Source organism: Aspergillus saccharolyticus, assembly GCF_003184585.1.
Source record: "Aspergillus saccharolyticus JOP 1030-1 unplaced genomic scaffold BP01scaffold_1, whole genome shotgun sequence".
NCBI classification, from domain to species: Eukaryota; Fungi; Ascomycota; class Eurotiomycetes; order Eurotiales; family Aspergillaceae; genus Aspergillus; species Aspergillus saccharolyticus.
Genome location: NW_020290611.1, coordinates 124,549 through 147,741, shown reverse-complemented (window position 1 = coordinate 147,741; position 23,193 = coordinate 124,549). Strand labels below are relative to the sequence as shown.

The window sequence follows — 23,193 nt, the reverse complement described above, 5'->3', positions numbered from 1 at the left end:
CCCCGGATCCGTGGAAGTGGAGGACCAAGCTGGCGTCTGGGTCAGAAGAGAGGAGATTAAATCTATGGCGTGTGGTGTTGGTGGTGATCACGCCCACGGTGTCTTCCGACAGGAGAGCACGTTCGTGTTGATGATAGACAGAAAGAGGGAGAATATGCCAGGCAAAGAGACGGTGGCCATCTGGAACAGGGATGAAAAGGTACACGGAGCATCGTCGCCCGCGAACAGGCGAGGCCACAGACTCGATTACCACAAGTGAATTGCGCCAGAGAAGCTTCTCAGCTGGTCAAAGGATTTTGACCACAACCCAAACAAGGATGAGATGTCTCGCTATGAAAAAGAGTGAAGAATTCTCCTACCAAGTATCTACACACTACTGCGCACTAGGCTGAATCTTTTCAAAGAAAAGATAAACACTGCATATGATTATCTACCTAGAACCTATCTAGCTGGCCGAAGCCTCCTCCTTCCCATTCCAAGGCCTTCGTCTGATCGTCTGTAAGATCAACTTTCGGTGTCTATCTCTCCCCTGTTCCCCTTCTCGCACCGCAAATTTGAGAGTGATCGCTTCGACTACCCTCATGCGGATATCGTCGAGTTCTGTTCCCATCTCGCAGGGAACGTCACCACGATTGGCCACATTCCAGATCCACCACAGAGTCTCCATGAGGGGATCATCCACATCGGCGGTGAGACGCCTCGTGTTGAGAAAAATATGCTGAATCGGAACTTCCCGGTGTATCTCCTCCAACATGTGGCACTGATCCTTTCGAAGAAAGTTACGTAAACCAATCTTTCGATCTCTTTCCCATCTCTCAATCTTCGGCAGAGGTAGTGAGTCATACACAAGTAGATGTTGCGGTACTCCGGGATCCGGGACGGTGGTATCCTGGGGATGAGGTTCACGAATTGAAGCAATTGCCCACCAATGCCATGCGCCGTCTTCACGGTCATGTCTGCTGGCAAAAAGAGCCGCGTAATAGGGCAGCGTTTGGCGGGTTTTGAACTTTTTGTTGACGTCGGAACTCTGAATCTCTTGCAATCCGTCGTCCGTGAATCTGGTGCGTAAAATTGGGAAATGAGACGCGACTGTCTTTGGGTAGACTTGATAATGTTGGTTTGTGGCAAGTGCCGCGGCACACGCACCCATGGCTTCTGAAGCATCCTTCAGATTCTGCCTGTAGTTCACGCTAGTCATCCATTGAGGCATATATCTCTTCCCGGGCCAATTTTCCCGGGGTAAGTTTTCATAGCCCCAGATGAACTCGGGAGTAGGCGGTTCTGCGGGGGCAGGCGTTGCGTCCACACGAGGCAGAGGGTTGGTCCTTTGTGGTCCCAATTTTTGTTTCGACGTGAACATTCTTCGGAAACGATTTTGTTCAATGAGATCGTTGGAGAATGTGACCCTCGGAGGCTCAGGAGCTCGGACTGTAGCGGTAGCCTGCTTCGTGATAGTTTCTGACTGGGGCGGCAGCGTGGACTCGGGCGGCCTCGTCCTAATGTCATCAGACGGGGGCTGCACCGGAGGTCTTTCAGACGAGGGCTGGCCCTGGTTCTCCGGCTGTGTCGACGGCGGTGTCGACGGTGTCGGCGACGGTGTCGGCCGCTCTGAAATATCGGGCAGCTGGGACTGTGAACAGTTATCAGTTCGTGTACGGTCACGAGAGGGTAACTGCACAAACTGTCATGGCTAGGGACGTGATATAGCTAAATGCTGATTATGATATGGAAGAATACATAAGTCTGCTGAGTTGATGGATGAAGAGATACTTTGGAAATATCAAGGTCTAATAAGGAGGAAAGAAGAGATAGATCACCCTAAGGAAGGCACATTTCACTACCTTCCTTCCCAGGTGAGACTATCGTGTATGGAGGCTTGTTGGTACCTATAGTATAATACATCAGATATGGTAGGTGTCAGCCGGCTACTCCGACAGCTCAACGTAAATGATGCCTATACTTCTACCAGGTAGGAACTAACTTACCGCAGCTGAGGTACTGGAAATGCTGAGACCTTTAGCCACTGTCCATCGAGCCCAAGGCGTGCAGTCAAGCCTCACAGACGATGCTAGTAGCGTGTGGCTGCATATGGGTCATCTACTTTGTATGTGAGGTGTTCGCCTACTAAAAAGACACAAATGATATAGGATCGCTTACCGGATTCTTCTAGAGATTCTGTCTGATCCACTCTATTGTGATCCGCGGAGAATTTCATGAAGCTAGACGAGGCCTTGTTTAACGCTTCACCTAGCAGGAGAGCTGCAATGCTGTTTGTATACAGTCGATACATCAAGACTGTACGAGCTTCTGATGAGCGAATGCGCGCTGGCAAATCATTTTCAGTCCTAAGGAGAGCACACTTGTCTCGATAGTGAAGCTTCGAGGCCTTCATCATTCCCCGCCACTTTCCCACGAATATAGCAGGCTGGGATGAATTATCGGCTTGAGATGAGCCTCTGGTCGAATTCAAGATCAGATTGCGAATGCAGACTGAGATCCAGTATCCAGCGAGCCCAAGCGATCTCCTTTGGAAGGAATCGATGATCGTCCCCACAGCATCCACCTTGGTGTCACACTAGCAGCCCCATCAACATCTCCACTTTCTCCTTTTTTTCTTCGAGAATGTCAATAGTAGCCTCAATCCCCAAAGCATTCGCAAGCACTCAAACATAAATATGGTAGCCAACTCGTTCCCCCCTCCCCCGCAGCTCTTTCCAGAAGCAAGCCCAGTAGAACCTACTACCAGCCCAAATCGCCCTCAAGCCAGCTCCCAACATCTATCTCCAAAACAGTTGCACAGTTTATCTCCGATACACAATGCCCATCCCCAACTACGGCGTCTGGGTCGGACGCCCCACGCGATTCATTGCGCAAACCTCCCACCAAGACCACATCACGCCGCACATCAACCTCTTCCTGCGCGACGACCCGGAAGACCACGAGCGCGAAGACGAAGTGCAAGTCGCCATCAACGTGAAGTCCACGCAGCACGACACGCGCCTCGTCTTCTGGTTCATCCGCGACTTCTCGCACCACCCGCTTGTCCACCAGCTCGCCCCGCTCGAGGCCGGCTTCCACCGCATCAAACCCCACCCGGACAACGAGGACGAGGACGACGAGCGCGAGGCCCCCTACCGCCACATCGCGCATCATCCCACCCTCGTCGGTCTGGACTACCTGCGCACCCATCCGAAGCTTGTGGAGATTGAGGCTGGGCGGCTGCTGCCGCATGACGTGCCGGGCAATGACAACGATATGCTGGATGAGTTAGAGCCGATCCTCAAGGATGCGATCCACCGGCGGGCGAGGGCGTATGTGTTTGGGAGCTCGTTTGGGACGGGAATCCATGAGGTGCATATGAACCAGGGTAGCCGGAAGGCGTACGAGGATGCGGTGTTCAAGGATGGCGGGTTGGTTTTCCGGTTTGAGGATGGGCATTGGGAAGCGGTGTTTTTGGCGTTTGCATCGCAGGCAGTGCCCACGGATTACCGCGGACGGGCGACTGTTGGCGGGGAGGGGAGAGATTTGGGGGAGATTTTGGGGTAAAACCTTGGGATGCCCTGTGTGGGGATGATTGATTGGTGTGAATCAACTGGATTATGTTCATTATGTTCAATTATCAATAGTTGTATCTGGGATGAGATAGATGAAACTGGCTCATGGTTACCTAGTCTCTTGTAGCTGAATCGTGAAGCTCACGATCGCAACCATAGCCCCGCAGGTTTAGATCTTTCCTTCTCCGACAAGAAACGCTTTATATCCCTCTCCCTTGACGAACGTCTGCTGCCACGGGCCCTGATCCTTACTCTCCGCCAGCTCCGCAAATAATTGCGCATGTGCCGCGCCGTCAATGTCAGGACCAGAGGTTCCATCTGGTTTGCGCTCATCGACATAGTAGAACCTTGTTCGTGATCAGTAGTAGAACCTCAAAGATTCAGCAATGTCAAGGCGAGGAACTCACTTGAATCCCTTCTCCCGGTACGCAACCGCCGCCGCCTCAATCATATGCGCCGTAGCCGCCTTCCCGATCCCCAAAGTGAAGAACTGGGGAACAGCGATAGTGTTCAACGCATTACCCGTGTAGAGGAACGTTCGAGCCGCGGACGCCGGCAAGGTCTCGAATCCCCGGACAGCCAGCTGGGCGGCGACATAAGGACTGGTGGTGTTTATATTCAGATCGCGAGTGAATTGCTCTGTGGTCGGACTGAAAATGTCGTGGGGACTGGTTAGGGTCAAACCGTAGGCTTTCGTCCCCGACACGAAGCATTAGTGAATCTGCTAGGGATGGTAGTAGTTTAATTGGCGGGTTGGCAAAGCATAAGTACCATTATAAATAACCACACTAGGAACTCCAAAGGCAGCGTTCACACGCGAAAACACGTCGTGGAGGGCATTTGGGTCGGAGAGGTCACATTGAATATGAAGCCGAGTTTCAGTGCTGTCATCCGTGTTGATGTTTCGAGCCACAAGAGCAACTCGGTAGCCCTTGGCTTCGAAGTGCTGGGCCGTATGTTGCCCAATGTTGCGACCTGCGCCGAGAATGAGGACTACTGGGGCTTCTGTGCTGGTCATTGTGATCAGTCTTGAGTTCGATTGCGAAACTTTTGAAGTTTGGTGAGAAGGATAAATCTCATCGGGCTGGAGCGGGGTCCGACTATTTATCAACTTGTCACTGCTGTGGTTGCCGGCGAGGATGCATTACGAGTGCACTTAGGGAGACCTATAAAGTTAGTAATAGGAGTTTCGAGACTCGAGGAAAAGTGATACGAGGTTGCTATGAAACAACTCGCCGAAGTCTTTCGTAAAGGTAAGAAATACGGGGTAAGCTGACAAGGAGTGGAACGCTATCCATGTAATCTTACACTCGATTGAGATTCCCGCGGCCAAGCGTCCGCAATCTCCCGCTGCGAGAACCGAGACAAGGAAAACAATCGATGATTCCTGTCCCCGCCCATTGTGGATTTTCCATAGCATTTCAAGCCTGCAAGTGAAGGTATTTCATCAATTCTCACTCGGTTCACTGCGTATTGTCTGCATGGCGGTTTAGTGGCTCGATATGATCGATAAGACTTGGGGCTTTGGCACCACGTAATGTTACTTAGTCAGTCCCCGCTTACAAATGCAGCGGGCTCACGACATAACTAAGCTGAGCTTCGTATCCACTTTGTAATCCTACTATAGATATTCTGATGAATACTGTTCAGAGGTGACTGGAACTGCAAGAATCTTGCGCATACATGATTGTCGAGAACCTGGGAAAAGGATGGTTGTCGCTTCTGGAGTCCACTATGAAGACTCTATTCATGACACCATGCGGTATCAAGAGCCTTTTGGAGATTCTCCAGGGATTGACGGTGATCATTCTGTCGAGATAGACTGGCTGACCTGCTGGGGCAAAGATGAGTGGAGATATCTCCTACAACATAGGGCTTAGAAATCTGAAATAGTCCGATCGAGCTCTTAAGAAAGACCACCGGACCTCAAAGCGGCATCACTTGACTGCGTTCGTTATATTTGGCACATTTTTCAATGAGCCTGCATCGACACGCTACTGTGAAAGTGAAAGGATAGCTCTTGAAGAGACAATGGGATAGAAGCAGAAGAAGTATTGAGAAGAGTCAGATGTTCGGGGACAGGTCTCCTCTAAAACTCAAGACTGCCCTTTAACCACCTGGCCTAACTCACAAACCAGAATCAGATCTGTACCAAGTAACGTCGGTCGGTTAAGGGAGTAGCCTTACGCTACCCTTATACATTGCATGCATTGAGGTTCAAGTTCTTATGACATAATATGATACTTTCGCATCGGTGTCAGCGTCAGCACCATCTCTTCTTGAAACCACGCTCATTTGTCCATCGACGGCCTAAGGCGTGCAGATGTTTGTTACTCCAGCCTTATGAGATAGAGTTTGCTAATCCTATCACATCCAATGATTCGTCTTACAACCTCACTCTTTACTCCATGATTGGTCCCAATCTAGCTCACCAACCCCTGAATGCTGGGACCTGTTCGTGAATGACAATAGTGCAATTTTCTGGCTTACCCCGATGTAATATACACTGTTCTGCAGCTCTCCTGATCTAGAGAAATTTGGGATACTTCCTGCACGCACTGTGCAACGACATTCTCAATTGTCTCAGAAATCTGTTCTTTTGCTGCTTCTAACGTAATTCACGGGCGCCCGTGGAATACGTTAAGCTGAATTTGGGATTTGTGATTGAATGGGGCTGATTGTTAATGCTTCCTGAACGGGGCGGAATTTCTTCCGCTCTGATTCCAGTGGAATCTGGAAAGGGAAGTGGGTTCCAGAGCTGAGTTTCAGACCCACCGATGATTGCATTGTATGCATCAATTGCATTCAACTTGAGTTGACCCCGCCCCATGGCGTCGTGGTCTTGCATATTTAACTCCTTCTCTTCCTCTCACTTGTCCCTACCAGTTATCCATCCTCCTTTCCTTCCAGTCTCACTCAATTGCAGCCTCTCAATCAAACCTATACCACCCAAAACACTCTTCACAAAATCGCCAACATGGTCCTCAAGCTTCACGGAATCCCCATGTCCACCTGCACCAAGCGGGTGCAGATCGCCCTCAACGAGAAGGGCGTGGACCACGAGCTCGTCCCCGTCAACTTTGCCCAGGGCGAGCACAAATCCCCCGAATATCTCGCCAACAAGCAGCCCTTCGGCAAGGTTCCCGTGCTGGAGGATACAGAGACCGGGGTGAAGATCTTCGGTGCGTAAACTTTTCCTATAGTCACCGCTACATTGCTGCTTCGGTGCCATTGTTCGGCCAAAACCTAACAAGACACTTCTACTCCAGAAAGCAGAGCCATCGCTCAATACATCGCCGCCAAGTACCGCGGCCAGGGTAACGAGATCTCGCCCTCCGAGTCGGACCTCAAGGCTTTCGCCCTGTACCAGCAGGTATGTTTGCCCCTCCGGCCTCCACCACCTAACCCGTCGTCCCGCTCTCGCCCATTTGGGCTTATCCCAAACGATTGAGTACTAATACACACTTGCAACCCATGCAGGCTCTATCCGTTGAGGCATCCTACTTCGACCCCGTCGTGTCCGGCATCGCCTACGAGAAGGTCTTCAAGGTGATGAAGGGCCAGGGAGAGACGGACGAGGGCCGCGTCAAGGCCCTACTCAAGCAATTGGAGGCCGCGCTTGACGGCTACGAGCGCATCCTTTCCAAGCAGAAGTACCTTGCTGGCGACAACGTGACGCTTGCCGATCTCAATCACCTCCCTTACGGTGTCTTTGTCGAGCAGTTTGGCTTCAAGGAGCTGCTGCCAAAGTATCCTCACGTCCAAAAGTGGTGGGAGGAGCTCAAGACCCGTGAGAGCTGGAAGAAGATTGCTGCCAACTAGGCGGTGTAAAAAGTTACAATAATGATATCTTCAAATTAATGAACAAAAGCCGATGATTTTGTTTGTTACCCGTTTTCAATGTGCGTACTCATAGTGTACTGTAGTCCTTGAATTGGTAGCGCTTGTTTTGGCGGGGTCCTTGGAACTGTTGTAGATCATGGGAAGGTCGTACCACACTTGCATTCGGCACACTACCAAAACGCCTGTTTCACAATCCCTGAAGCGCGTGTTACTTTGTGCTAGGAGGGCCAAGCGAAGAGTTCAGTCAGCATCTGTCACTGATACGAATGTGACTGATAGGAAACTGTGTCTAAGGATCTTGTACGCATCGAGTACACTATGCGTATGGAAGGGACGTTCGTCCGTTGCTTATTTAGAGTATGATTCCTACACTAGCCATCTCATCTGTCCGGCTAATCCACCACTCCAGATGGTAGTAGCACAACATAATCCACCGGCGCAGGCTCAACGCCATCGGGTCTTCCGACGATCTTCAGCTCATCCCCCTTCTGAACTTTGACCCCTCGGAAAATCACCCTAGTCGCCGAGTGGCCATCTAAGTAGATAGAGACAGAATTTCCCAACGTGTGGTTGCGCATATTGCCAATCCATTCACCAACCACTTGGTCATTGAGACTTAGTGTCCAGTGCGACTCACCTCCATACATATCATAGTAATTGACGCCTATGTCGTACGTACTTGCTGGAAAGTGGAGCGTGGTTCGCGCTGTCCCAGTCGTGGAGTTGGATGAAGTCACAATAGCCGTCCCATTGGAAGCCGTTTCGAATGGGCTGACAGTGTACAGTCGGTAGCCGTCTAGCTCCATGCTCTCCGCCTCAATGCGCCAAGGATGTTGACCCACCCGCCTCTTCTGATCAGGGATTCCCGTCATGTTGAAGTAGAAGTTGTTGACCGCGTCTCGCCATACAATGGAGTGCCCAGCTTGGTAAACGAGCCGATCAAGTACAGCATCGTATCTTTCCTTGTCAACCAGCCCGCGCAGAGACTCCCACTGCGAAACAAAGGTCTGCGCTGTCTCGGCGCCGGCGTAATGGGCGTCATAGAAGTGCTGGATGACAGTTTTCCCGGAGTGCAGTCGATGGGTCCAGGGAACATGGTGAAACCAGAGGACCAGATCATCGGGGGTGGAGTTGAGATATTCGAATCGTTGGGCGATCTCTGTAGGATACTGACCTGTATATCCGGTTCCGTTCCCGACGGTTCGATCCATCCCCACGGTCTCGTGGTCTGCTCGGGTCCACTGACCCCAGCCGTTGTTGTCTTGCGAGGCGGGGTTCGGCCCATAGTGGGTGTAGAGAATGTCTGTTAGAGTCTGAATACCTAGATTGCCGCTGTATTGCTCATAAGCAGGCCAAGAGGCCATAGAGATGTTGGTGATCGTGTTGATGACTTGAGAATTCGTCCCGAATGTGAGACGGGTCCAGTCATGCAGAATACGCTCCGAATCGTCTGTTGGGCACCAAGCCAGGCGACCGTATGCGTATAGATTTGACATGGCAATGTGACTTCCGAGCCACGTCGTGTTGGTTCCCACGTTCACAACAGCCGCCCAACCGCCCAAGGTACGATTGAACCGTTCTCCGGATATGATATCCCGCACCAGAGAGGGCTTATGGTCAACTCGGAGGTCGAAATTGAGAATAGTTTTCCAGAGCGGGGGAAGATAAACAAGATGGTTCTGTTGACCTAGATATTCCTGGCTGACCTCAAGCTCAATGGCTGTATTCGTCTCGAAAAGATTGGCGAAGAGAGGCGATACGGGCTCGCGTACTTGAAAGTCAATGGGCCCGTATTTGATCTGCACGACCGCATTCTCTTCAAATTCACCATCTAGGTTTTTGAAATATTGCACTGCTGCCTTGGCTCGGTCTGCTTTCCAGTCTGACTCGTTCAAGTTACTGTCATAGACAAAAGCTCGGAACATTAAAATACCCCCGTGCGGTTGAAGAGCCCGTGCAAAGAGATTTGCACCTTGTGACAATGTCCTGTTGTATGTGCTAGGGCCGGGCTGACCTTCGGAATCTGCTTTGACTAGATACCCTGCCAAGTCTGGGACGTGTTCGTACAAGCTGTTCGTGATATTGTTCCACCAGTTAACAACCGTTGCATCCAGCGGGTCAAAAGTGTCCAAGCCGCCCAGAGTTTCAGGAGATGCGAAGTTGAGCGAAACGCCGATTCGAACACCGTACGGCCGGCATACATCTGCAATCCGGCCTAATCCTCTCATGTTCTCCGCAGAGAGTAAAGTGGCATTCGCATTGACGTTGTTGACAATCAGACCGTTGATTCTAATGGATGCCAGAAGGCGAGCATATTGTTTGACTGGCGCTAAGTCATCGACGACCCGCCCGTTCTTGAAAAATATCGATAATCCGCCGTAGCCTCTCTCAATCACGCCGTCCATATTGTCCCACTGGTTGACCCAGCGTATTGGAGCATGAGGATTGCTTGAATAAGCAACATGGGAGAAGTTGCCCTGGGCTAACAGTGACAGGTACTCATATGCTCCGTACAAGGCGCCTCGTGCGCTCTGCCCTAGGATCTGAACACTGCTACCAGTGGATCGCAGCCAAAAGCCGTCTTGAACAAGTTCGGGAATGGCTGTAGTCGCATTACATTCGTGCCGGAAGTCCTCGACGGTTGCAACCAAGATTGAAGATGATTCGTCGCAGCGTGATTGCGTGGTTGTCAAGTTTTGCGAGAATATGGATTGCAACCCAGAAATCAATTCGAGACCTGCTGTTTCAATTGGACTTCCAGTAGTAGCGTTGAGCAGGGTGAGTTTAGAAGGTAGTCTCTGGAGGCAAGAGGTATCACATGGTATGGGAGCATATCGCAACCAGCCAGCAAATCCATCTTCAGCCGCTGCCAGGGACAGTAGCAGACCGCATACTAGTCCGGTGAAACCAAATTGTCCCATCGTGTATTCCAAGCACGAGGAATTGATTGAAGATAGACAATCTAGGGGTTTGATCAAGCATCTTAATCATTCATATATGATGATCAGCGAGTATTCTTGGCGTCTCCCCGCATTATCAGACGACAAGCGTGGGGGGAAGTGACATCATGCTAAATTCTGCATTCAGGCTGTATGCTGAGATGGTAGAATCAGGTGTTATCCGACGGAGCCGAGAAGCTGCTAGCCATGATGCTTAACTTTGAGCTTATTGAGCCGAGTTCAGTAACTGAGAAATTGCTGCTTGGTGAGTTATCACCTATTGTCCTTGACAGTGAAAGTTAGCCTTCATACTACCTGGGAGAGAGTACAATCATGTTGATAACATACCAGCATAAATTGCGATTACTATGAGGGCAAAGCCTGTCAATTTTGCCGAAAAGCTGAGTCGCGCACCGCAGTGATGCCGACATGTAGCGTGTCTGCCACGGAGAATCTCCGAGAGCTTCAGATGCCACTCAACCGAGCAACAGGCGACCGTCCACTTTAGGCAATTTACGATACAGCGGAGCGCTCAGGATGGCGCTAGTCCGAGGTTGTCAAAGGAGTCACGTGTCTGTATATCCCATACAGGCATAGCGCGGGCTTCCCTTATCCATCCATCACCAAAGAGCTTGCCTGGCAACATGATCAATTGCATTGCGGCCAGCTTCTCTTCTGTATGAACGAACATACCATTTCATACCTGGTGAACAAGTCGCATGAGCTTATAATCTAAGAAGTACTCTTTTGTGAGGATGGTTTCTGGGACTCCACCCACTGCCCGCAGTTTTCGGGCCCGCGCGGTTGGCATGATCCTCCACTGAGCTTCGAGTGCAATAAAAAGTATTGACCTAACCCAGTGCGATAATTGCCGTATTCGCAAGGTATATTACTACCACGAGACTATGCTCTCGAACCGTCATCTGATCAGCAGAGAATTAGATCAAATGCGACAAAATTAGTCCCTGCTCGAGCTGTGGCACCTTGGGGATACCGTGCAGACCAGTTGGAACGCCGTCGACCGCTCCAGACTCCCCTCGGAGCAATACACCAAATGACTAGTATGAAGATAGGAACCCCAGGTAGACCTGTGAAGCTGATCTGCTGTGTAGTGAGCAGCGATTCTCCGCGTTGCAAGAACAGCTCGCCACAATTCAGAAGACGCTCGAGCGAATCATATGTCCATCAAGTTCATCTGGTCCAATCAGGCCGGTTCAAGAGCCAACACCGTCAGGACCTACAATACCCCCTTTCGAAGGCCATTCGTCTTTTCACCATGAGACACTCGTCGCTAGGGATGCTGCCTATTCTGCCGCAGACACTTCGCATAATAGCCAGTTAGGTGACTACGTGTCGGCCGCACTTGCGTCCCTCAAGACCAACCTTGATAAACACCGCGCGTCAGTAACCCAGGGGGAGACACAGACAGCTACTCAGCCAAAGGAGATATTGCTTCCTGTCGAGTTGGTTGTCGCTGTGGTGAAGAAAGTCAAAGGTTCATCCATACCTGACCTGTCTCGCTGTGATAGGCAACTGACGCAAGGCAGCTCAACCTCCTTTCACTCTGGTCAGCCAGTCTTGGTTTGATGCAACCCGCATAGAGACTTTGTGTCATTCCATATACTTCCCGCTTGAACCTGTTCCCGCCGGGACATTCGCACTTTTCTATGGCCTATTTTACTATATAATCCGCGACTACTTACACGCACAAGACCCTGACCTCGGGCGTTATAACTTATCGTCAGCACTGGAAATTTGCGAGACACAGCTCGATGCAGGTCTTGCTAGCCCCACAATCATGATCGATCCAACTTTGGAGAAGATACAGGCTCTGCTGATCGGGGTAAGTAGCTCAAGATCCATGCTGGAACTAGGCTAAGTATCAAAGGTCACCAAATCACAAGAAGAATTTGATATTCAGCGCTGCTGGACATACTTGTCATTGGCCTTCAATATGTGTCAAACCATGGGACTACACAGGCGCACAGCATTGAGAAACGACCCACTACCGACTGCGGAGGCTAAGCGCCATGCTTTTTGGGCACTGTACACTATTGACAAGAACATTTCCTTGAATATCGGCTTGACGTCTCACTTTCAAGATCATGACATCGATGCAGAGTTGTTCACGCCATCAGAGGACCCTAAGCAACGCCCCTGGGACTTGATGAGTGTTGTTCGCATGGAGTTTGCCACAATTCAAGGCAGAGTCTATGATCAACTTTATTCTACGTCTGCTTTCCGAGCTAGCGATGAGCAAAGAGCTGCAGCGATAGAAAAACTTTCCTCAGACCTAGAGGCAGTTCGGGACAAATTGCTAGCAGTGAGGCTCTTTCCTATCTGTTTGAGTTCAGGATTAACTCTGATCGCAGATCGACGTAAGCATGGGTCTTTATGCTGACTCTTTGCACGGAATTGCGGCCTGTGCAGATTTCATTGCCTACTCTGTATTGACGGTCATTTACCGCGCTCAGACACGACCAGGTGATGCTATGGCAATTTCGTCTCGTTGCTACGAGATCGCTACATTAGCACTACACAGTCACCTCAAATGCTTCACATACTTCCGCGGTCGGCAAACTCACAAGCAGACCGAATATGTTAATTGGTACGTCTTCCCTCAGTATTGAAGTCGAGAGATGCTGACCAGGCAACAGGATTCTTCTTTACCCTTCCTTCACACCTTTCATCATTGTGTTCACCCATGCTATTACCACCGCAAGCGCCGTTGACCTGGCCCTCCTTCAGGATACTGTCAGCTCCTTAGAGCTGATCAAGGGACTCTCGCGAGGCTCGTTGCACCTGTATACAGTCTGTGAAGCATTTGTCAAGGCTGCCCAAGTCTTGGTCAAGTCACGGCAAACATTGTCTGGCATTGAACGCCACCAAGATGGATCACTTGTTATGCCAGCTGCGGATGGGGCGACTAATATCGCCTTCCCCAATGTCTCTTGGCCGGAAGACACTTTTGATTCCCTGATGAATCAGACTGACATCTCCATGTTTCTGAACGATTTCATTGGAGCTAATCGATCGGTGATGGATATCTTAAGTTCAGATTACATGAGCTAAACATCTCCAGTTAGAATTATGATACATACTCCTCTAATTACAGCAGCACACCTCGATGTATGGGCCTTAATCCGTCTTTAGTCTACTTTTCAGAAGACATACTGGCCTCAGATCAGCCTCAGCTCAAGATTTCAGATGACGGGACGACTCACCGGGATGAACAGATAGGGAACCCGTCTTTCGTACTCGCGCCATGCTTCACCGTACCTCTCGCGGCAGCGTTCAATATCGCGGCGAGCACGGTGGATAATCATCACGGTGAAAAATATGGAGTAGAACCAGGGAAATGGCGAGTTGAACCCGGTAATCAGTCCCCACGAGAATGCAAAAAACCAATCACACGTGTAATGAACCTTTCGGGCCATTCCGTCTAAGAAGTATCAGCCATAGTCCGAAATTCATCAGAGAGCGGGACCACGTACACCAACCGCTGCACAGAATAGAGTCTCCGGTCTTGGTAGGGATTGACTCTGGGTTCTTGACTGATCTCCACGGAAGCTGCGGGAATGTTTTGCGAGTCACAGAAACACCTCTCTCTTGAGCACGGAAGATGTTCTTCTGACTATTACAAGTATCCCAGACCCAGTACAAGAACAGATAAAGAATAGCCCAAACAGCCAAGACCATTGGGTTCCATCGGTAGGTTGAGGGGTCGTGATGTGCCAAGTACAGGGTGCAATGGCAGTAGCTCATAGGAACACCGGCGAGGTTCCAAAAGATGAGCATGAAGCCCCATTTTTCATAGTACATATCCCTGATTCTCGGTCAGAAAAGCGCGTCCGAAGCGACGGAAATCACCCACCAGCTTGTGATGATCAGCTCTTCGCCTTTGGCGCAGGCATTTGCATACAAGAAATGTGCCATGAGCAAGAAGGCAACCTCGCCTGAAACATAGCCAAGCTCGTCCCATTGCTTCAATGCCGTACCCAAGGTCAACAGAAATAATATGTACCATGGGATGCGAACCTCAAAAAACATCTTCATGTCGATCCACCGGAACAGACGGGGATTCAGCTCCGCACCCATGAAGAAGTCGTAAACATGCGATCCTGTCATGCGATGCTGTGCTCTCCTTCCTAGGGCAGAGGCGTATGCGGCAATGGAAACGAGAAACCCGGAGCATATGGCGACGGACATCAGAGGCCCAAATTCAGTGACGAGGGTTGTCAAAGGGAAGAATCCGGTGAGATGCAGGGCCAACGCTGCCACAATAGTAACATACCACGAGGCAGCGGCTGAACAGTAATAATCGAGTTGTTTGCCATTCAGATGGGGCAAGCACTTGCCCTTGCCGTATACCCCGGGCAGATAGAGGTAACCGAGTCCTTCCAACACGAGAAACGTCCAGTATATGACCCAGGCTCTGCGGTGGGGAAAGGCATGCGTGTGGGCGAGGTTAAAGAGATGCAGTGTGAAATCAGAGAGTGACTGTTCCGGTCCTGGCAGAGGAAGATGGCCGTCATAGAACGTTGCCCCAATGTACATGTAGTACATGAGGAGCGGAAACCCAATCATCAAAAGCGCCACTCCCGGGGCGCCCCCAAACTCGAAGGTACTCTTTTCGTCTGCATTTCGAGGGATACTTGAGTCGCGTCGCCGCTCTTTGCCTTTGGCTCGATCCAATTCGGATTGCTGGCTACAGCCCGTAAATATCAGAATCTATACAGTACGTTCTGCTCGACGGATGAGACCAGATGGATAGGGGGCACGCACCTCACAGCAGTGCTAACGGCATACATTTTCGTTTTTGCTTAGTTAATTCCTTGGACTATCCAGGGATGTCCATTCGCCTTATATGCAGCTTGCCATTACCTAATTCCATACTCTTGAACAGCAAGCACTCCGTGTTCGCCGTGCTCTCCGTGCTGTCCGCGGAGCCCGCGGCATCCTCGGCCGCCCCAACCGGTTCTTGTTACTGTCTGGGGAAACGGTGGGAGTTGAAGCTGGACCAAAGAAACCTGCTACAATAGCCATTGCACAAGTTTGTCAAGCACATACGACCACAGGGTGTGGAAAATAGGGCTTCCCGTCCGCTCAGCCGTCCTCAAGCCACACGCCGGGAGGTTAGTAGTTGGGTGGGTGACCACCAGCGAATCCCTTCTGTTGTATGTTTTTGACGATTCTTTTGCTGCCTTCCCTTTTACATCTCCTCTTCCGGATCAATTGTTGCAGATGTCTGTAGAGCAGTTGCCTCTCGGCTCTGAGGGAGTGGTTTCATCTGCAGAGCTTCTTTGGTAGCAGTGCAGGCGCCACCGTCCTGGGAAGCTAGTAACATCAGTGCCGCTTTCGAGTCCCAGTCTCTTTGATCGAAGGACCCTCTTTTATACAAATCACGTACGGAGTACAAATCTGCCGAGTTCTGCTGAATGCGTACGCTTGCCTAGCCAAAGTAATGCTCTTCGCCTAAGTATGCCCTGAAAACCCCCCACGAGCGTCCATCCGGCCAGAACATTGGCCACCGACTCTTTCCCTATTCCTGTTCGCAACCGCCCAACTACACAATAACCAGGCAGTCACTGATCACGAAGTCTCTCTCGACTATCATTCGTGGCCCTACAGCCTTATGGGTCGAGTCTTGTTCTCAGCTGCATGGACTGTCCCTCCCGCGGCGGCAAACCCATCCCCATGATTGGCTTAACAGGAAAACCGCTCACTCCAAGCTCACCAGATCTCCCCAATCCACCCCCCAGCTAAGCTTTTCCACTGGAATCACAACGCACTGCAATGCAGGTGACGAGTCTTCGAAGAATGCATAAGCCATCGCCCGCATATTCGATATCGACTCTTCCCCCTCTCTCCCTCACCAAATCCTATCGAACCTGCCCAATCATACGGCGCAATGTAGCGCCCAGCAGCAGAGACCAGCATGTTATTCAGGTTCCGTTGTCCGACTCTGCTTCCCAGAGTGAGAACCACTGCTAGGTCTTCAAAACGTGATTGCCTAACGATAGAACCGAAGGTCACAGACTGGAAAGAAAGGATAATATAACTAGTAGAGCAGAGCCTGACAGAAGCCCCTCCTCTTTCAACTCTCCTCAGTCCAAGCACAACCTTTGAAAAAGCCAGTCAACTCCATAGCCAACTCACTCAATATCCATATACCCCCTTCTCCACCTCCAAAAGGTCTCATCGACTTCACCGCAAACCACATCTCAACCATGGGCGTTGCCAAAATCATCGGCAAAATCATCATCATCCCCATCCTCTTCTGCATCTTCGTCGGATGCCTCATCTACTTCCTGATTAAGTACCGTCGGGACCGCAAGCGCGAGAAACAAGAGGACCAGGCCCGTGCCCAGCACTTCCAGCAGCAGCAGCAGTACGTCCAGTATCAGACGCAGCAGGTGGTGGCGGCACAGTACGGACAGTCGCCCTACTATTATCAAGCGCATGGCACCGACCTCCCGGTGAAACAGGCTGAACAGGTGGTTTATCCGGTACAGGCTCATACGGGAACGGAGAGGGTTTGAGAAGGACTGGTGTGGCCGGTCGAGTTGGGAGAGAAGCAGGAGGGAGGAGGAGGAAGAGGAGGAGGAGAAGAAGAAGAAGGGGATTTTTGCTCATTTCTGCGGGTCTAGGTTGGTTGGTTTTGTTGTTGTTTTAATACCTACTTATTTCTTGCTTTGGGCGGAGTGTGGAGGGTTATAATATGGCTTCCGAATTTCGATTCGGGGAGGATGGCCTGTGTTTACTTTTGACTGCGTTTGTTCAGTATGTTTCGCTGCTGCTAATGTGCATGAGATATGAATTTGTATACCTCGAGTCGTCGTTCGATGTGACCGCCAATGCGGAATGAAGATCTCTGGCAATGTTTCCACCTGTCGTGGTCTCAGTCACGTATCCGACAACAAAGGCTTCCAGTCCATCCCACTTCATTGCCCTTTCGTCTAGGTACCTGTTGACCAAGAATCAATTTAGCACAGTCACCACAGCCCTCTTACTAGAGAACAATCCTCCTCCATCTGTTTCTGCTGAAGCCTAGCTCCCCCAATGTCCGCAAAGCCAAACTCACCACCCTCCTCTGACCCCAAAACACAACCCAATCTTCCCAGTCATGAATAAATCCCATAGTAACCGCTAAGAAAAGCCTTCAAACTAACAGCTCAAGTGAAGACAAGACCCACAAGCGGAGGTATGCAAAATTCCTTCGCATCCTGACTCAACCCAATCCTCACAAGACTTGACTCGAGCGCCCCAGATAGATTAATGTAGACCCTCTCGCACAAATTAGCCCCGATCCGCTATCATGCAATTCCTGACTATGAGTCAGAGGTAATTTTTCTAGGATGTGGTGTGATATTGGAGATTGGGCTGGAAAGACATTACTTCTTGGTGTCTCGGATGATCGGAGGTATTGGGATCAGCGGCAGGGGCCAGGGAGCGGGAGCAGCAGGGGATGTGCATGATCGTGGGTTCCTGGGGAAGGGGGTGCAGGCCCCGTCCGATTGATAGCAATGCAAATTGGTCTTTGCCGGCTTAGGTAGAATTTTCGAGAGGAATTGATGCAAATTGGTGAGCCTAATCCTTAATCCTGGTCAGGTTGCAAGGGGGGTGTGGGTAAGCTGTGCGTCCAGCACGCGGCAAGATTTTGTCATGTTGTTTTCACTAACTACATGACACCTCTTAAGTGATTTCTAGACTGGTTCGGCGCGCTGCCTTAACGAGGAATCGGAATGTACCATGAGTCCTTCGACACACGCAGGCATCCTCTATAATAACAAAAGAAGGTATCCAGCTCGTGATTGATTCGTCAAGAGATCGCTGCAGAGCACAAACTAAACTAAAAGCTTTGTCCTGATCACAGATTGTGTGTCTGACGGGTGAGAATACCCCTCACAGCCGTCCGCGGACCTCTGCCTCGTCGTGGCCCTGAGCCGGCTCATAGTCCGCATAACAGATTCTGTTGTCTTCAAACGGCCCATAAAACCGACTGCGATCGTACAGCGTGAGGGGGATACCCTTGCGCAACCTCTCCACCAGGTCCGGGTTACTCGTGAAGTACCGTCCATACAGCAGGGCGTCGTACCGGCCAGATTCCAGCACCCCCCACGAATTGGTCTGGTCCCATCCGCCAGCGGAGAAGAAAGGTGTGGAGCCGAAAATTCGGCGGAAGGAGGAGAGGTCGACGTTGCAGAGACCCCAGCTCTGGAGAAAGGTGTCTTTCTCGTCTATGGAGAAGATCTGTTCGTATCTCTGAGTTCGAGACCAAAGTGTCAGCCGGAAATCACATCTAGGAGGGGCAGTGGGCAGGGCAGAGGTGATGCTCACCGGCTCAATAAAGCTGACATATGAGAGGTTGGGAAGGGCCTGTTTCAGCGATTCACACAAGAAGGTCCAGGTCTCCATGCGCTGCTCGCCGCGCGCCTGGTTGAATAGACCAAACGGCGAGAGACGGATGGCGAGGTTCTCCTCACCAATCGTCTGCGCGAGCTCGTCCATTAACTCGAGCACAAAGCGGCAACGCTTCTCAGGAGTGCCACCATACGCATCACTGCGCTTGTTGATGTTCGAGCTCAAGAACTGCTCGGGAAGGTATCCATTTCCACCGTGGACCTCGACTCCATCAAACCCAATATCCATTGCGGTCTTAGCGGCGTCGCAATAATCTCGGATGGTCTGCTTGGTGTGGGGAATGCTCAGTTCAATGGGCGGGTAGTCTGCGTAGCGCACTGGCTCGGTCGAGCCCACCGGGGGGTGGGAGTAACACTCTGTGGGCGAGTCCCAGACGCTGGCGGAGGGACAGACAGCGGGCGATCCGGTCATCTGAGGGATAGTGGCACGGCCGGCGTGCCAGAGCTGGCAGTAAATATATCCGCCTTTCGCGTGGACAGCATCAACCACGGCTTTCCATCCTGCGGCTTGCTTCTGGGTGAATAGACCGGGGACACCTGGCATGCCATTGCTCTAACGGTGGACTTAGACCCGGATGCGCATCGAAAGAGCAGCAAAAGCTCGGATCGGATCTAATTACCTCAAGCGATGGGGGAATGCCCTCGGAAATTATCAGACCCCCTGGGGTTGCGCGTTGACGATAGTATTCGACGATCAATTGTCCGGGATACCAGATTCGATTGGGATTTTCAGGCGTACTGATCGGATTCAAAGGCTCGCCCCGGTTGCGCGTCAAAGGGGCATGAACCACTCGGTGGCTGAGTTGGATTTTGCCATTAGCGATGGCCAAGGGCTGGAAGAGCTTGGACTGTTCTCGAAGAAGCTGATCGCCAGTCATGACTACTAGGTTTTTTTTGGTGTGGAGAGTGGGTTAAAGTTCTGTGCGATGGATGCGGTGGCTGCAGGCAGAGACGAACAGTGGTTCAATCTCGTGAAGGCACAGTTCCTCAGAAAGGGGAGCAAGATGGGGAAAAACCACGGATAGCAATGGCCGCCGTGGTGGGCTTTTCTTCCCGCCGGGTGGCTCGTGGATTTTCACTTCCTCGTGAAATCCGCTTTTCTCTCATCCTGAGTTGCTGGTTCGGCCATGGCCCGAGAGAGGGGAGTCAAACGGGGACCAACAGGTGCCATTTCCTCAACGGGTATGACAGATGGAGCCTGACAGGTTTGAGTCTCCTTGAAAATATCCAACCAGCAACGTGTAGCGGATACGAGAAATTATGGAGAGTGAGAGACACGGGTTTGAACCTTGGAGAGTGGAGCAGACTGTCCGCTACCGTGTTTCCGGCTGGCCGAGGAGGAGGAGAAGGAGGGGAGGAGGGGGTCGATAAGTGACGATCGGGTCTTTAATTCTCTTCTTGGGGTTGACGCCCACAAGGAAGGGAGATAGTGATTCTGAAAGTAAAAGTTGGGGAAGTGATGATAATGTGCTGACATATAGATCCATGTGCGGCCAACCGTGCGGTTCGACAACCATTGTTCTGTACCCCCCAACCCCTTGCTTGTGGTTACCAACCATCATTCAAATCACCCCCCTTTCAACCCTGGTCGCGGTCCTCGGAAACGCCAACCACCGCCTCACTTCAGCCATTCCCGACTGAGCGGAGGTCAATTCTCCACTCTCGGCCAGAAGCGAAAGTCAAAAACCAGGCCCGATCGGCTTGGCACGCATTTTAGTCTGTCTAGGGCTTGTTCGAGCACGCGTTGGCGTCTCAGCCAAGTCCAACTGGATTGATGAGTTGATCCGACACCTGCTAGTGACCTGCCTGGAATTTTCTTGTGGCACCGCAATGGCCTTGGTTGTGTTGTCTAAAAATGGCCCCAATGGTCACTGCGTGGCTACCGCTGTCCCATCGGACCCGGCGCCATAACTGGCGGATCATCTAGCGCGGCTGGACATTCACCCATGATTGACGCTTGCATCAGTAGTTTGCGTGGCTAAAGTTTAGGGATTGTTCATTTGCGCCATTACGTCGCGTAAGATGCCTTGATGCAGTAGTCTGCAAAGCTATTTGTACCGATGTATCAGTAGTTAGTGGTGGCGTCGTTATTGCTAGGCCATTGTCATCGCAGCGTGTGCATTTCCCCTAAACTGTTAAATCCACGGGCTTTCACGGGGCTGAAGGATGAATGATCTCCGAAGGATGAAAAGGAAATTAATTTAACACCATCAGAATGAGCCAAGGCTGGGGACGTCGGCACATTCGGATGCAAAAGTCAGGGATAAGTGAAACTTCTTCTGTCTCCGCTATTTTGAGCCGTCCGGGACAGAGAAAAAGAGACGGTAGAGTGAGGGAGGTACCTTTCCTTTCCTGATCAGGGAATTGTCAACATTTCGAGTCGGGCTCGTGCTGGCTCGAGTATGACCACAACACGGACGGAGTAGTACATCTCCTTTCTACAAACTCTTCCTCCGAGACGCTCGTTCCTCTCTAGCGTCACGTTCTCTGTTCATCTTTCCCAAAACGAGCAATCGAGATGGATATCCATTTCCTGCACCTATCACGATCGATCCGCTGTGGAGGCTCAATCTTTGAAGTCCCTTGACCCAGTCAGTAACCACCCAGCTGGTCCCAGACACCCACTACTGCCTCTTGTTCTTCCTTATTGAATCCTTCCCCTGGAATCCCGCCCGGCCAGCTTAAGGTTTTTCCCTCTGTTTTCTCAATCGACAGCGCAGTGGGTCGATTATCACGACGGTTTGCGTGCTGCGACACTGTGACTGGAGGTCAACAACTTCGGCTTCCCTCTCCCATCTTCCGACCCAAACTTGAGCTTCTCTAGACACCCGGCTGGCACCTATCAGAATCGCCACGGTGGGCTTCATCAGTGCTTGTCCCTGAGAGACACTCTAGGCGCAATGACACTTGGGCGATGGAGCTGGGACTCGCCTATTTATAATACAAATGTAACGGGCTCCCCCACCGAACGTGCGATGGAGTTCTGACTCCCTTCGTCAATGCTATCTCGACTTCTGGGGGGATTCATTCGTTATCACCCCGTTTACCCCAGGCGTCATGACTGTCAGCGATCCTAAAGATGTCTTAAAGACCGTCAACCTTATCACACAGTGCTTGTGTATCCCGATCGTCAGTCTCTTTGTGATTCTACGATTCTCAATCCGTACATATTACAAACAATGGGTGGGGGTGGAGGATTGTACGTTCCTATGACCTACGGGCAAGTTCCTTCATGAGGCTGACATCTTCTAGGGTCTTGTTTGTCGGCATGGGTATGACAAACCAAGAAACTTTGCTACCGAGATCAGTGTTAATATGTAGTAGATTTTGTTCATGGGATATTGTGCCACATCCATGCTGGGTGAGTCCTCTGCAGTCCCTCACCCTTGACTTGACTGACGCATCTTTTCAGTGGGAAAATATGGTGGAGGATACCATATCGATGATGTCTCGACTGCAAACCAGATCCTTTTTCGCAAGGTATGTCGACCCGGTCCTTAGCATCTGACAGTATCTGACTTGTTACATATTGCAGTTCTGCTACATTGCCACCGTGCTCTACTGCCCCATGGCCCTCCTGGTCAAAGTCGCTCTCCTCTCCATCTTGATTCGCATTTTCGCTCCTTATCGCACCAAGGTTCTCATGATTTACTTCTTCCTCGGCTGTCTGTGCATATACTATGTAATCGCTGAGATCGTGAAAATTCGGATGTGTGATCCCATCTCAGGATACTGGACTGGCAGTCCTAACGCCCGCTGTTTAAACCAGCGCGCCGCACTGATTGCCGATTCGGTCATAAGTGTGGTTTCCGACCTAATTATCCTCATTCTGCCTCTTCCCTTGACCTGGTCCTTGCAAATGTCCCGCAGCAAGAAACTGCGGGTCATTGGTATGCTTTCTGCCGGTGGACTTGCCACTGCATTTAGTCTCTATCGCTTGGTCTTGGTGGTTCAAGATGGCAGTTCGAGAGATCAAACCATCGTGTTCACCTGTGTCATCCTGTCGGGGTAAGATCTCAAATCCCACCAACCAATGGATTCATTCCGCCTGAGGCAATGATAATACTGACCTATTTCACTAGAAACGCAGAAGGAGGCGTCGCCTTGATCTGCGCCTGTCTTCCTACAATCAACATCCTTATCAACAAGCTCTGGAAGAAGGGCTACTACAGTTCCGAGCGATATGAGCCTAATTCTTCTATGCAATTGAGCAAGATGAAGAACGGAGGCAGTAAACGATTTTCCATGGGCACGTCGCGGCGGGCCGATGGGCTCGAATCTGCTTCGGATCAGAGTCACCTCATTACCTTTGCGGGTGGGCTGGATCTGGCCTCCAGTGCGGAAACAGGTGGCATCCAGAAGACGATTGATGTATCACAAACGGTGGAGGTCGTGGTGAATAGGTAGCCATAGGTTGGAGTTAGGCGGATTACT

At 51.0% G+C, this 23,193-nt stretch overlaps 10 protein-coding genes across 10 annotated transcripts; 5 read left to right on the top strand and 5 right to left on the bottom strand.

Moving 5' to 3' along the window:
- Nucleotides 1-445: 445 nt before the first annotated feature.
- On the bottom strand, nucleotides 446-1,688 carry BP01DRAFT_378202 (uncharacterized protein; the record flags this gene model as incomplete). Its single annotated transcript, XM_025577043.1, has 2 exons — nucleotides 446-1,630; nucleotides 1,683-1,688. The coding sequence occupies 2 exons, from the start codon at nucleotides 1,686-1,688 to the stop codon at nucleotides 446-448; spliced, it is 1,191 nt and encodes a 396-aa protein (XP_025435571.1).
- Nucleotides 1,689-2,399: 711 nt separating this feature from the next.
- On the top strand, nucleotides 2,400-3,930 carry BP01DRAFT_396250 (YukJ family protein). Its single transcript, XM_025578464.1, has one exon. The coding sequence runs from the start codon at nucleotides 2,818-2,820 to the stop codon at nucleotides 3,544-3,546; it is 729 nt and encodes a 242-aa protein (XP_025435570.1). The 5' UTR covers nucleotides 2,400-2,817; the 3' UTR covers nucleotides 3,547-3,930.
- On the bottom strand, nucleotides 3,614-4,783 carry BP01DRAFT_330803 (SDR family NAD(P)-dependent oxidoreductase). The gene is made up of 3 exons (XM_025573027.1): nucleotides 4,326-4,783; nucleotides 3,962-4,244; nucleotides 3,614-3,901 (listed from the first exon to the last, which is right to left on the bottom strand). The coding sequence occupies exons 1-3, from the start codon at nucleotides 4,570-4,572 to the stop codon at nucleotides 3,724-3,726; spliced, it is 708 nt and encodes a 235-aa protein (XP_025435569.1). The 5' UTR covers nucleotides 4,573-4,783; the 3' UTR covers nucleotides 3,614-3,723.
- A 1,614-nt stretch (nucleotides 4,784-6,397) lies between these two features.
- BP01DRAFT_352158 (glutathione S-transferase) lies at nucleotides 6,398-7,429 on the top strand. Its single transcript, XM_025573879.1, has 3 exons — nucleotides 6,398-6,736; nucleotides 6,824-6,927; nucleotides 7,035-7,429. The coding sequence occupies exons 1-3, from the start codon at nucleotides 6,532-6,534 to the stop codon at nucleotides 7,374-7,376; spliced, it is 651 nt and encodes a 216-aa protein (XP_025435568.1). The 5' UTR covers nucleotides 6,398-6,531; the 3' UTR covers nucleotides 7,377-7,429.
- A 255-nt stretch (nucleotides 7,430-7,684) lies between these two features.
- Nucleotides 7,685-10,364, bottom strand: aguA (alpha-glucuronidase). The gene has a single exon (XM_025578463.1). It carries the CDS (start codon nucleotides 10,316-10,318, stop codon nucleotides 7,790-7,792), a length of 2,529 nt encoding a protein of 842 aa, XP_025435567.1. The 5' UTR covers nucleotides 10,319-10,364; the 3' UTR covers nucleotides 7,685-7,789.
- Nucleotides 10,365-11,003: 639 nt separating this feature from the next.
- On the top strand, nucleotides 11,004-13,415 carry BP01DRAFT_330794 (transcription factor domain-containing protein). Its single transcript, XM_025573026.1, has 8 exons — nucleotides 11,004-11,139; nucleotides 11,197-11,220; nucleotides 11,279-11,397; nucleotides 11,449-11,831; nucleotides 11,884-12,179; nucleotides 12,225-12,659; nucleotides 12,709-12,944; nucleotides 12,994-13,415. Exons 1-8 carry the CDS (start codon nucleotides 11,092-11,094, stop codon nucleotides 13,406-13,408), a joined length of 1,956 nt encoding a protein of 651 aa, XP_025435566.1. The 5' UTR covers nucleotides 11,004-11,091; the 3' UTR covers nucleotides 13,409-13,415.
- erg4A (c-24(28) sterol reductase) lies at nucleotides 13,017-15,152 on the bottom strand. The gene is made up of 5 exons (XM_025573878.1): nucleotides 15,122-15,152; nucleotides 14,211-15,044; nucleotides 13,831-14,162; nucleotides 13,561-13,778; nucleotides 13,017-13,509 (listed from the first exon to the last, which is right to left on the bottom strand). Exons 1-5 carry the CDS (start codon nucleotides 15,145-15,147, stop codon nucleotides 13,498-13,500), a joined length of 1,422 nt encoding a protein of 473 aa, XP_025435565.1. The 5' UTR covers nucleotides 15,148-15,152; the 3' UTR covers nucleotides 13,017-13,497.
- A 995-nt stretch (nucleotides 15,153-16,147) lies between these two features.
- BP01DRAFT_387753 (uncharacterized protein) lies at nucleotides 16,148-17,326 on the top strand. The gene has a single exon (XM_025577768.1). It carries the CDS (start codon nucleotides 16,567-16,569, stop codon nucleotides 16,876-16,878), a length of 312 nt encoding a protein of 103 aa, XP_025435564.1. The 5' UTR covers nucleotides 16,148-16,566; the 3' UTR covers nucleotides 16,879-17,326.
- Nucleotides 17,327-18,241: 915 nt separating this feature from the next.
- On the bottom strand, nucleotides 18,242-19,637 carry BP01DRAFT_286856 (alkene reductase; the record flags this gene model as incomplete). The annotated part of the gene is made up of 3 exons (XM_025571479.1): nucleotides 18,242-18,601; nucleotides 18,677-19,312; nucleotides 19,380-19,637. The coding sequence occupies 3 exons, from the start codon at nucleotides 19,635-19,637 to the stop codon at nucleotides 18,242-18,244; spliced, it is 1,254 nt and encodes a 417-aa protein (XP_025435563.1).
- A 2,179-nt stretch (nucleotides 19,638-21,816) lies between these two features.
- Nucleotides 21,817-23,166, top strand: BP01DRAFT_370258 (uncharacterized protein; the record flags this gene model as incomplete). The annotated part of the gene is made up of 6 exons (XM_025576595.1): nucleotides 21,817-21,958; nucleotides 22,012-22,031; nucleotides 22,084-22,120; nucleotides 22,172-22,239; nucleotides 22,295-22,767; nucleotides 22,842-23,166. The coding sequence occupies 6 exons, from the start codon at nucleotides 21,817-21,819 to the stop codon at nucleotides 23,164-23,166; spliced, it is 1,065 nt and encodes a 354-aa protein (XP_025435562.1).
- Between the last annotated feature and the right edge of the window lie 27 nt (nucleotides 23,167-23,193).

What these genes read in the sequence shown, in the direction of transcription:
- BP01DRAFT_330794 (XM_025573026.1), top strand. Translation starts at nt 11,092, where the DNA reads ATGGTTTCTGGGACTCCACCCACTGCCCGCAGTTTTCGGGCCCGCGCG. An exon ending in GCAGTTTTCGGGCCCGCGCG is followed by an intron (nt 11,140 to 11,196) that starts GTTGGCATGATC and finishes GACCTAACCCAG; the next exon opens with TGCGATAATTGCCGTATTCG. An exon ending in TACAGGCTCTGCTGATCGGG is followed by an intron (nt 12,180 to 12,224) that starts GTAAGTAGCTCA and finishes TAAGTATCAAAG; the next exon opens with GTCACCAAATCACAAGAAGA.
- BP01DRAFT_387753 (XM_025577768.1), top strand. Translation starts at nt 16,567, where the DNA reads ATGGGCGTTGCCAAAATCATCGGCAAAATCATCATCATCCCCATCCTC.
- BP01DRAFT_396250 (XM_025578464.1), top strand. Translation starts at nt 2,818, where the DNA reads ATGCCCATCCCCAACTACGGCGTCTGGGTCGGACGCCCCACGCGATTC.
- BP01DRAFT_330803 (XM_025573027.1), bottom strand. Translation starts at nt 4,572, where the DNA reads ATGACCAGCACAGAAGCCCCAGTAGTCCTCATTCTCGGCGCAGGTCGC. An exon ending in TAGTGTGGTTATTTATAATG is followed by an intron (nt 4,245 to 4,325) that starts GTACTTATGCTT and finishes CGGGGACGAAAG; the next exon opens with CCTACGGTTTGACCCTAACC. An exon ending in TACCGGGAGAAGGGATTCAA is followed by an intron (nt 3,902 to 3,961) that starts GTGAGTTCCTCG and finishes ATCACGAACAAG; the next exon opens with GTTCTACTATGTCGATGAGC.
- erg4A (XM_025573878.1), bottom strand. Translation starts at nt 15,147, where the DNA reads ATGTATGCCGTTAGCACTGCTGTGAG. An exon ending in GCCGTTAGCACTGCTGTGAG is followed by an intron (nt 15,045 to 15,121) that starts GTGCGTGCCCCC and finishes TACGGGCTGTAG; the next exon opens with CCAGCAATCCGAATTGGATC. An exon ending in TATTCTGTGCAGCGGTTGGT is followed by an intron (nt 13,779 to 13,830) that starts GTACGTGGTCCC and finishes GATACTTCTTAG; the next exon opens with ACGGAATGGCCCGAAAGGTT.
- aguA (XM_025578463.1), bottom strand. Translation starts at nt 10,318, where the DNA reads ATGGGACAATTTGGTTTCACCGGACTAGTATGCGGTCTGCTACTGTCC.
- BP01DRAFT_352158 (XM_025573879.1), top strand. Translation starts at nt 6,532, where the DNA reads ATGGTCCTCAAGCTTCACGGAATCCCCATGTCCACCTGCACCAAGCGG. An exon ending in GACCGGGGTGAAGATCTTCG is followed by an intron (nt 6,737 to 6,823) that starts GTGCGTAAACTT and finishes CTTCTACTCCAG; the next exon opens with AAAGCAGAGCCATCGCTCAA. An exon ending in CTTTCGCCCTGTACCAGCAG is followed by an intron (nt 6,928 to 7,034) that starts GTATGTTTGCCC and finishes CAACCCATGCAG; the next exon opens with GCTCTATCCGTTGAGGCATC.